The sequence below is a fragment of the Lepisosteus platostomus genome, chromosome 4 (genome assembly GCF_059453375.1).
Source record: "Lepisosteus platostomus isolate fLepPlt1 chromosome 4, fLepPlt1.hap1, whole genome shotgun sequence".
Taxonomy (NCBI): Eukaryota; Metazoa; Chordata; class Actinopteri; order Semionotiformes; family Lepisosteidae; genus Lepisosteus; species Lepisosteus platostomus.
In genome coordinates, this window is record NC_142614.1 from 66715951 (window position 1) to 66728301 (window position 12351).

General features: G+C 38.0%; 1 protein-coding gene across 4 annotated transcripts in view; it reads right to left on the reverse strand.

The window, feature by feature from the left end:
* mbd2 (methyl-CpG binding domain protein 2) overlaps nucleotides 1-12351 on the reverse strand; it is a 54626-nt gene that overhangs the window by 37356 nt on the left and 4919 nt on the right. For all 4 annotated transcript variants that reach the window (XR_015936078.1, XR_015936077.1, XM_088630336.1 and 1 more), the window contains exon 2: nucleotides 5428-5587. Coding sequence is in view for 2 of the 4 variants with exons in the window: in XM_088630336.1 (XP_088486462.1) it covers nucleotides 5428-5587 (160 nt within the window). In the remaining 2 variants the exon portion in view is untranslated. The remainder of the gene's footprint in view (nucleotides 1-5427; nucleotides 5588-12351) is intronic.

A 12351-nucleotide genomic window follows, 5' to 3' on the forward strand; every position in this document is an offset into this window, starting at 1 on the left:
TGTGAACTGCCAGTATCTGTATGCTTGACGAGCTGTCAGTAAGAGAGTGTGGCTCAAATAGAGATAAAAATATATATAAAAAGAAATAATAATGAATTAATGTTATGGAGATTTATTTTAACGGTATTGGCTTTTGATATTGTTGACTTCTGAAAAATACACCTTCAGCACAAAAAGCAAGAGTTAAAGAATGCCAATTTGAAAAGACCTTCACATTCTCAAGACCTCGCGCTAAGAGACTTCCACCCCGTTTTCCAGTCAGAAGGAGCAAGCTTAGAGAACAAGACTATGCAGGGAAATCTGAAAGGAATTGGTGAAAAGCTCTTTCCAAACAGAGCACAATCTTCAAGATTCCATATAGCCATCTTACTAAAAGCCATATACTTCAAATTGGAGCACCTCTTCTGTTTTCCTCAGAGTATTTCCCAATTTAAAAAAACAAAAAACAAATCTGAAGATTTAGTAACACAATGTTTTATTTATTTGTATGATTAATGCATGGTCCTTAGACAATACTGTAATTTTCGTAATTTTGGTTGATGCTGAAAGTTAATTTTCCTCTTCAGCTTGTAGCAGTGCACACATTTAACCTTAGTTTGAACATTTTATAAGCAGAGGAGAAACAGAGTTCTAACATTTGGCTTAATTTCATTTCTGTTAAAAAAAAAATTCCAAGTGTCCAATAAACTCAGTGTTACCACTATTACCACTAAATTTTAAAGACAAAACTAAGTCCTTTCATTTTTACTATAAAACATTAAAATAGTAATTCGTTAAGTCCTTCAGAGCTGAGTACGTTTTTTATTTGGTTTGGGACTTATGTAAAATGACAAAGTACGCAAGAAGGCAGACTGATAAAGTAGCAAAGCAGACTGATAAACTACTTTCTGCCTATGACTAGAAGATACTGGTCACTTAATATCAACAAGAAAATCAAGGCATAACACCCTTAAAAGGCTATTGTCCGATCTCCTTAGAATGATCTCCTTTATACATCCTTAGCACGTATTATTTTTGTGTTTTTGCTCCTATTTTATTATTGTGTATTGAAATAAAAAAATGATAAAGACTACCAGATGATAATTAATCACCTTTGTAAACTATTTTTTCATGTGTAGTGAGACTTTTTCATAAGATGTATAAAGGGCCAAAACCATTGTATAAGACACCCTCAAGCAGAAAATTAACTATGAAATTTTAATAAGCAAGTCTGAGAAAATTAACATTTATTGTGTTTCTTATTACCTGAAAGAATAATACAGTTTAGAGTTAAAAATAAATAAAGTGTAAGACAGAAAATTAATGTAAGGTAATATAAAGACTAAATACAGTTGTAGACTCTTAATATACTTAACATACTTTTCTTCCATATAAAAACGAAGGGGTTGCTGGGCTGTTAACCAGTAATATTTCTTAAGATGTAGGTGTTACTTTCTTTAACAATGTTTCAAGTTAATTGGCAAAAACAAACAGGAAAGTCTGAGACATTAATAATAATAATTATTATAATTGCTTACACTTTCTGGACACTCGCACTGGATGATGTGACGGCAGCCATAGTGTGTCAGAACGCCCCCACACATCAGCTAAAACTCAATCTCCACATCTTCCCCTATCACCTGTGCTTTTGAAATTAAGAAACTGCATGGAATGTTTTCAAATATTTGGAAAGAACCAAAAAGATGATCCCATCCCACCAGTCAAAGTATCCTCCACAGCACAACTAATACATGCAGTACCCCAAACAGCATGCTGGAGTTACTGTTTATAAGTAAACACGCTGTATAATGCATGATTATTAAACACAATTTCCACTGGTGATGAACAATAACAATAACGGTGGCACATCGTTGTAATAATTACAAACCTAAAGGCCCGTCTTGGATTTTGTTAGTGGAAGTCAGTTGTTGACTATGTCGTTCCTTAAGTCCAATCTTTCAAAAGCCAGTACATTTTGGAAGCATCGCCACAAAAGGAGGTGAAAGCCACCTGTTTCTGGTTCTACTATCTTCACCGAAGAAATGTACTGTACTAGGGATTGGTTTAGAAAATCATAACTAGTCAGGTGTCCAGAGAAACAAAAACACTACCCACAGAGATAAACAGCCTTTCCTCTTTCAAGAATGGCAAGCCTGCAGCTGGCCATTTACAGCCCAGTAGCTAAAAGGAAGTAGATAACCGAAGCATGACTTATTTGTGAACAGCACGTCTGCGGCATACAGTACCGATCGAAAGATGGCTCACTTTTATACCACTGCTGCGAGTGAGGCTGAACATGGAAATGTCATCACAAATGGGAACATCGCAGTAATATGCAATCCCTTAACCCCCATGTCCCCAGTACACACCTAGTTTAAATTGCTACTGTAAATGAGAGCCGACTCTGCACCTCAAGGTAATGTGCGCAAAACACGTATTTGTTTTTGTTTTGATTCACCAACCGGATTTCAGTAACCGATGCTATGCACAAGGTTCTTACAGGATGTATTGCATTTCCTTGGTTTGCACTTGCAATCAAAAATGTACAATCCAGTGCCAATAGAGAAAGAAAAAACTGCAACACAGAGGTCATTATTATTCAATGCTAAAATACACTGAAAAGGAAAGATAATTAGCAGCTATAATATTATATGATACTAGAATATAGGTCATATATAGACACTAGAGTTTAGTTTTCAAATTCAAAGAGCTTTTTTGGCATGACCGATGAATTACAGTGGTGCCAAACTAATGATTACTTGGTTGTCAAGGTCTAAGCAGGGTTTTCTGTTGTTGAAAATGTAATTGGAATTACAGAGTGTCCCAGAAATGGGGATTTTTAGTTTGGCCAAATGAATAAAAAGGGGCTAAAATGGAACAAAAAGCTGAAAGACTCTCCACGAACAAGAATCTGACAACCTGTCATCAGTGAATCACTAGAATTAAAAACTCATCATGCTGTGCTTTTTCTTTTACTGATAAATATCTGATCTTAATATCAGAGATAAACCTACAATATTGAGCATAATATTTCTAATAGAAATATCCAAATATCTTGCACATCATTCCTTAAGAAATGTATTGCTTTCTTCATGCCTGCTGCCCCCTCCATCGCACGACCTCAGGCCATGAATTAAGATGTACCTGGAGAGAGCAGACAGGCAACAAACGACCAAAGCATCTTTATACAAGCAGACTGAAGCTTGATGAACAAAAAAAAATATTGCAGCTTTAAGAACTGTGCGTCATGGACTATGTATAAGGCTGAAAATAGGTCTTAGACTATAATACATCAGAATTTATACAGAACAGGCATGAATACTGAAGATCTCAATACTGTAACACCAGCTATTTATTTTAATAATTATACCTTCACAGGAAATTAACTTGGAACTGATTAGTAAATACTGTATATGGATGTTCAGCTCATGAGGTGAAATTATGTTTAGTATCGAGGGTTCAGAGACCAGTGGCTAGGCACATCCTGGGTAAGACTGTGCCATTACAAGAATTACCGAATACCCCGGGACAGCATCTGAAACCTAGTGTAAACCATGTATGACATATACACAGCTTGCATCACTTCTTCTAGTGGTCATATACACGTTGCTAGCTTGAGATTTTCACAGTAGACTCCCCGTTGATGATGAATGCTAAATCAACTTTAGACAACCTACAGTCCCAAACATGAGACTCATTTTCCCCAATAATAACCACAACAAATGCATGTTACATTTCTTTTGATGCTCTAGATATATATATACACACAAACATACACAGTAACACCACAAATATTTGAGAAAAGCATCAAAAGGTTTTTAACCACAATGATGAATTATCCAACGCTGAACAATCAACCAGTTTCAGCAGATTATGAGAATTTATATCATTCCTGTATGAAATGCTGGAGTTTGTCACTTTCTTCCATCCCTCTTCTCATGAATATAAAAATAACAAAAAGGCTGATAAGGCTTCTGAATTTGCCAATACATCATTTATATTTGCACGACAAAATGTTACCTAGTCTCTGGCTTAACACCCCTACACTCAGGGGATGTGACTGGCTAGCATATTAGAAAGTTGAAATAGCTAGGGTATTTGAGGTTCATCTATCCACCATTATGGGAGATTAGGAGTGCTATCAATTGGCAGGAAGCAATAGTGTCTAGAGCCCCTGATGGATTGTTTCCTGTCACCTGTGAGATTGCTTCCTGATTGCAGTTATACTGAAACACTTCAGAAATACAACAGAGTCGGCTGGTATTCAGGACTAGGCTGAATGTCCCCAGGACTTCACATGTATTTTCCCCTATTAGCCACAGTCAGGATGAAGTGAAAGCATGTAGACAAGAACATTTACAAGAAAAAGCACAAGAGGCGCACCGAGGTCCGCTTTAAGAGAACACTACCGTTTCTGTGACACCATTGTGTCACTTCATGACACAGGGTGTGCAAGATGGAACCGGCTTGCTGTTGGTGATGGTATTCTCACTACACAGTGGAAAGACAGAAATATTGCCAGATATGGCGTGCTGTCAGTCATTACAGATCACTTCTTTCTGCTTCATCCTGGTATTAAAATCAATGCATTGGGCAGCACGATCAGCCAATCAAGAATGTGCCCATACCTTAAAATGTTATCAGTCAACTTTACCTGCAGACTTTGGCAACTGCTTTACAGATTCAATAGAGAGACATCCCTGTCAATCAGATATTACTGCTGCACTTTCTACATCTTAAAGGTGTCAGTCTAATGTTAAGATATGGACGCAAATATATTTGCTAAAATATAGCAAAAGGGCAAGGTTAGGCTCATAGCCAATATCAGCTTCACAAAGTTTGTGACTTTTGATTGTTGACAGTGATTAAATCAAGCTTTTGGTTGTAGCAACAAAGTCAACTGAACTGACTTCTTCAGAATCAGCTGTGAAACAGGGGTTTAGAACAAGCTACCCCAGCCAATTTGCTGAAGCTGATACTCTCGCTTCCTTCATAAAACATCTGGACAAGATTCCCAGATAAATTTACTACAAGCAGCTATTTAGCCCTTCTTATGTTCTTGACTACAATAACACTAGTAGGTAAAATAATGTCAATCTTGGATTCTGAATTCAAGGATTAAATCAAAGAGCACTATAATCCCCTACTATCCACCTTTAGCCCTCTAAGGCACATGTATGCCCAGCAGTTGTCCAATCCAGTAATTCTTTAATTAGATATCTCTATTATCAAAACCCAGAGACTGAGATTCCTGTTTTAAACAAAAGTGAATTTGTAGCTCATAGGCAACTACAAAGCCAGTGAGCACATAATAAAGGCTCACTTTGTACAGCAGCCTGTAAAATATCTCTTTGGTTAAAAACATGGTGCTCTCTCAAACCAAGAGTAATCTTGCCATGCGAGCAGTGAGACTAATGGTCCAGGGGGTGATTTTATACTACACAGTACCTTGGTTTGACTGAGGTTATCATTGCGTAGCCTCTGCTTGTTCTTCTGTAGCTTGCTGGGCATCATCTTGCCAGTGCGGAAATCAAAGCAGCCGAGGTCGACTGTGTTCCCCAGGTACCGAGACAGTTGGGGCTTGCTCCTGAACTTCTTGCCAGTAGGACTGGAATAAAAACACAAGCAGGTGTGTCAACACCCTCAGGGCCAGGACGAGTACCAGCATCTGGAGTGATAACATAGACTCTCAGTACAGCGGCTAACATCTACGGCCAAAAGCACGAGAGAGATTCTTTGACCCATGATAACCAAGTGCTTTCTTTTAAAGGTTAAATATTAATCTAGCGGACAGTCATTTACAGAAAAGGGGGAAAATCACAGAAGACCCTAAAAAAGAAACGTCAAGTGCGGGAAATGAGAACAATTGATATTTTGGGTTATACGAACACTTCACACCAGCAATTCAGAAAAGATAAAAAATATCTAGTTCATTATTTCCCTTTGTCATAGTTATCAACACCCTTTTCTGTTAAAAGACCATGCTGTTACTGCTAAATTGCTATGCAACAAAATTCTGTCTGTTTAAAAAGAACAACACAACTTTCAGGCTTTCAGAATAGCCTAAAACTGGCACACTTCCCCAGTTACACACGTAAAAGGGTTAAAAAAACTCTGACCTACTAATACAACAAATTTGTAATGGTTTAAAGGTGAACTTGTTTCTAGCGTTGTTTAAACATCAATATATACAAAGACAAAAGGTGGTTTTACAGACAAAAAAATTGAGGATTTTAGGTCTCCAAACTGACTAAATGTATGGTATGCATAGCACCACAGAAAAATCACAGGAGCAAGGGATTAAAAGCAAAATAGATTTTGCCTCCTTAAACTGCACTAGACAAAAACAGCATTTACAAATAAATGCTCAGTTTAGCTTCTGAAAGTTCCCCCGGTGAATGAAGATAGCAATGCTTGACACCTGCATAACTGAAAGGAACGTGTGAAAAATTAAATAAAAAAAACACAAAAAGTGGCTTGTTAGTATAGCTGACAATCTCAAAAGCTGCATCTTGCCCACTGAGCTATTTTGCACCAGAGTTCCTCAACAACAACAACAAAAAACATGTGGACACTTTGAGAAATAGAGAAAAATGTACCACATAAAAAATATGGAGCATGAATTAATCGTTTTTTTTCTTTATCTTAATACTTTTCTAAAATGAAACAAGCTGATGAAAAACATCAATATTTTACTACTACTACTTTACTAGTATTTGATATAGTGTGTTACTCTACAGCCATACACAAAGCTTCTTAAAGGGGGAAGCCAATGGACCAAAAATACGGGACTTCTATTGAATAGCCCATGACCTGTCTACTAGAGATCAGCACTATTTCAAGAAGGCCTGCATGTTACAAAATTGTAAAACAAAAATATTAAGCTTTGTGGGTTTTAAGAGGGATTCTCTGATTTTACTGAAGTGATTGATATCTGTCCTTTCAAACCATAGAAATCTGTTCTATGGGACTGTATTTCATAGGAAATCCTAAAAAATGATCCTAACTAAAATCAAGAGAAATGAGCTGTAAACTATACTGTAATATGGCATAATCCAAGCTAATTCAAATCAGAATTGCATTAGTCAATCATACTCTAAGGAGTGGGCTATAAACAATGTAATTATGTACATGGTCAGCACTGACATTGTATGTCTTGTACAACAATATCACATAGAGAACAAGTTGCAGCTCATTGAAACATGGACAATACAGCTCTCGGACATCCCCTCTTCTTTAATTAATACATCTTTAGTGTTTCATCTGTCAGACTTCTAGACCAAGAACAGCATTCTTTTTACTTTTTGCAGTTAACACTGACAATTATTCGAACACCTTCCTATAGCTCAAAAAGTTCAAAGTGTAGGGTTTTTTTACACTGTAAAAATTTGCTTAAATGGTCTGAAAAGTGGGCGTTTATTCCAGTATATTAAAGAGAACTCTCCTTCGAAAAAAACTTTAGAAGGGAAAAGCTAACGCTCTTCCAAAAATGCAAATCATACATACATCCTCTGCAGGCAATGAATTTTACTGACCAACAGAAGCACTGAAATGAATGTACAAAAAACTTCAAAAGGATGTTGGCCAGTGTGGTGTCTGCCCATGACTCAGCACACAATGCAGAAAGAGCGTGATGTTTCATAGCCATTGGTTAGCTGACTCAAAAATGAAAAAACTGACTAGGCTCACAAAAAGCCTTTTGACATGGCCATCTTCAACTGAGTAGTCAGTTGCACAGCGAAACTACCTTCTGAAAACTTTTAATGACAACCACAACTACCTCTACATCAAACCTCAGCTAAATCAATTGCACTAGTTCAGAGAGTGCATGTAAGCCAGTATGTCTTTTTCTTTTTACAGTACATCTGTGGACACCCTAGAAGAGAATGAGGGCTAAAGCAGATACAGTCTGTACCTCCAAAGAACCAGCACAAGATTTCAAGTGTCTGAAGCCCCCATTTTTCTCTCCACTTCACTTCTAAAAGACTAAAGGGGGTCAAAACTCTGGTTTTGAAGGATTCAATGCTTTGAGATTTTGTTCCACCGTGACCTCTTATCCATGTATTAGAAAACTATGTTTCTCAATTGACCATTTTTTCCTGGTCTTTAACCACTGATTGATTAAAAGAGATCTAAAGTGTATAGGATCAGATATTATGCAATACATCAGTACCATAGCACATTTTCTAAATTTTAAAATATGCATATTAAATTACTTAACAGATTCCGATTACAGGAACAAAAATTATTTTTCTTCATTTTCCCCAGTTGGCAAAAGTTCGCACCACATTTGTTTGATCTGGAAAAGTGCTTATAATAACCAGGATTAAATTTAACAAAGATCCACATATCCACTATCCTATGGTCCCATCCAGGATGCACAGGGAGCAAGGGAGGACATGACTGCTCACCCTCTGGATAAGATACCAATCCATCGCAGGGCCATCAAGACAAAAGGAGAAATTTGGATGAGCTTGTCATATTTACACAGTTCCTGCATATTTTAGAGAGGTGGGACAAAACCAGAAAAGGCCAGTAAAAACACAAGGAGAATATCCTAAAGCCGAACCGACATACAACCAAGAATGAAGCCCAGGACCCTGGAGTCACCAGACCACTGTGGTGCAAATTTTACTTAACGCTTCAAAATTAATATTTAGGTGGAATTACATTTGTGCTATTTTTATGCTGTATTCAGAAAAAGCAAAAGGTTATCACTCTTTAAGCCACAGTTTAGAATATTATATTTAGAATATATGGGGCGGAGCGGTGGCTCTGTGGCTAAGGATCTGCGCCTGTGACTGGAAGGTTGCCGGTTCAAATCCTGTGGCCGGCAGAGGAATCCTACTCCGTTGGGCCCCTGAGCAAGGCCCTTAACCCTAACTGCTCCAGGGGCGCCGTACAATGGCAGACCCTGCGCTCTGACCCCAAGCTTCTCTCCCTGTCTGTGTGTCTGTGTCTCCATGGAGAAAAGCTGGGGTATGCGAAAACACGAATTCCTAATGCAAGAAATTGTACAGGGCTAATAAAGAAACATTATAAATTATGCATTATAGAGTATAGTTTGATTTTGATTAAGCATTCCGGAAACAAGCTAATTTGGTTCATTGGGGAGATGTTATCCCTTCAAACAAAGAATCATTTTTTCAAGAAAAGATGTTCTGCAACTGTTTAGGATTAAACACAAAATTATAACAAAATCAGAAAAAGAAAGTCTTAAAAGGGCACTTTTTCTGACCACAGCTAGCAGCAATAATCTTATCCCTCAGGCACCATGTGTATAAATTAAAACAAAACGGAAAGGCTGAAAGGAGATGCACTTCTTGAGAATTCTTTGTGCGTGGTACAAAAAGACAGTTTTGTGCGCTAAAATGGGATTTCTCAGTAGTTACTCTGTACCCAGAGTGAAATCATGTTATGCTGTGCTCTCCTCAGGGAGACACGTTTCATAAGGAACTGAAAACCAAGTGCGTCCTCTTTTGCAGTTCCAGTAAGCCAGCAGGCTCTGCTGGTGTGAAGTCAGAGAAGGCGCGACGAAAGGGCGTGGGCTTGATGAGACCTGTGGTTTCGGAAGGGGGGGGGGGGAGGGGGGGGCGGAGAGCGCTGCTCATTCGTCAGCATGCAAGACGTTAACCCCTTCACCACTGCACAGACAGAAAGACCTCCACTTACTCGCAGCAGGAGAACGACTGTCTTGTATCACTGGTTTCTTAATTATTCATTTGTCCCCCATTTAAGCTTGAAGCCCCTGGTACAGTACCACAGAGTGTGCGGTCACAGAGACATAGGAAGACATGGTTGAGCCTGTGTCTATCACAATAGCTTAACAGCACAGGCAAGCTATAGATTGTTCAAAATCATCAGGACAGTTTTTCTCCACTAAAAAGTCTGCTTCTCTCTGATACAGCTGTCAGGTTTACAGTTTTATTTTCTTATCATGCAAAGCTCGCTATGACTCAGAAGGAGTGCCAGAAATGGCTGTTTAATGACATCACCACACCTTAGAAAACAAAACGTCAGTATTAAGGACACGAGAAAAAGCATAAAAAAGAAAACCTATTTCAAATGGAATGATGTACAGAACACATTCCGACAGCCACCTTCTGGGAAATTCTATTTCCTAAAGCAGTGTGTCTGTTTTTATCTTAAGCACGTTGGCAACTAGCAAACTTAACACGTGGATTTAGGCCAATTGTGCTAAAAGCATTTGTTTAATTAAATTCAGGTTCATAAGATATGAAAAACTAATGATATTAGTTAATGATAGTGATCTATATATTAGTTCTGACATGCTCACTGAACAATTTCACATATCCTAAAAAGCAAATAATTAAAGCATAAGCATTGACCTGAGACCTTCAACCTACAAGTACAGCTAAGATTGTTTTATAGTATAAAAACATCAATTTACATCAATTTCCCTTCAGGATCAATAAAGTCTTATCTCTGTCTATCTAGTGTACAATCTGTTGTGGGACTAGGGGACTACTTCCACAGTCTGAAACTCTTAGTCAACATCATCCATTTTAATATATGTTTAGTAAAACTGCACATCCATACATATAGCAAACATTTGATATCACAAAGTTGAGTTGCGACATGATTTACCTGGCCTTGTTTCCAAATGCTCATTAACAGTTAGGCTTTTTAGCTATTAAGGAACAAGTAAAAGGTTTATTCCATGCTGAAAAAAAGAAGAAAGAAAACGCAACGTTTCAGCCATGGGGCCTTCATACTCCTGAACAGTAATCAGAGGACTACCGGTGAATATTGATCTTATTAATCCTGGCAATTGTCACATTGTCACCCTCCACCTCCTCACCATTAACACCTATATAGAACAAACCTGTGCCCTCTAACTGAAATTTAATTTGCATTTGAAGTCTAGGACACCAAAACCCCATCTGAATAGGAGTTTTTAAATGCAGACGGCTTTCAAATTGCTGGTGTGGGTGTCGATGTTGCAGGCAGAACAATCCCAAAGCAATTACAGGGTGCCAAGCATGCAGGGGGAGGAGAACCTGACTCACAACCTGATTCATGACTTTAAAATCCCAGTGGCTGTCTGAAGAAAAAACACTGCTTTGACTCAGCAAATGAGAACAAACAATATCCTTTACCCCTCGCTTCCCTTCCAGGCAAAAGCGAATGCTCTGTCTTTCAAGGAAAAGCCAAGTCCAGCCACCACCCCCAATGGCTAGGAGTAACCAAGTTTACAGGAAAGGCTGTGATTCAGGCAGAGAGGATTTCCAACAGAATGTTCATACTTCGGTCGGAATCTTGAGTGAAAGATCATTCAACATATTTATTTTATTTCCAAAATGAGATTCTTTTTAAAGCCCTTAAGTATTATAATAAAAAGGTGTTAAAAAGGACACTTTTCACAGCACTCTCTGCTCCATGTAAATCTAGTACCAGAGCATATAATCTAAAAACAACAGCTAAGTTGTGCAATTTTGCTACTACTAGCATACTACTATAAATGTAAGGAATTACTATTATTACAAAGCTTGCAAGAGGGGGTGGAATGGTCTCCTCTTATGTGTAATGTTTTGCGTGTTCTTCAAATAATGTGCTGATATGCAAGATAACAAAGATTTATCGCACACATACACTCCAACCATAAACCAATATAAGTATAATTAAACTTCCAATTAATTTAAGGGGAACAAAGCAGGGTTTAGCTTAAATCAAAACCATTTGCTCAGTCTGCCTGTCCCAGCAGGAGTCCAGTTTTCCACTGGTTAGAGACAGAAAACTCTGGAAAACAGAACACTGCCATCAAGCCCCACATTTGAAATCTGGGATTTAGCCTGTGCCTCAGTGTCTAACTAGGCTATACAGGGTACTTGAGCACATACTATTGAAGTCAGTATAAGGAAAAAGAACATCTGTATTTAAGAATTTGAGGGATAAAAGTAGATGTATCCTAAAGCGAGGCTTCAAAAATTCCCACATCTAGCCAGTGACCATGTATGATAACCAAGACTTGAAAGGGAAAAGAACTGCATTCTTTTAATGTAATAAACATACACTGCCTTGTAACAGGAGATGTGCAGGGAAATGTCATACCAGAATCCATTAAAAATATTTTACACAACGCTAGTACCAATGGATCGTCCTCCTGCTGAGTTTGCAGCACACAAGTCATCAACTAAAATGGAACAAGTTCCATTAAAACAGAACCCTTTTGCCCCATCTGGCCTTGAAGTGGTATGACAAATAAGGCATAACCGAAAGCAGCAGCGCTCTTTCAGTACAACACGGGATCCCGTTTCCCAAAGAAGTCTTTTAGGCAACTGATTCCAAAATATAGTCTATTTGGGTTGTATAAGAAAGTAACATTGGGGATCTATGAGAAAAGACTCAGTG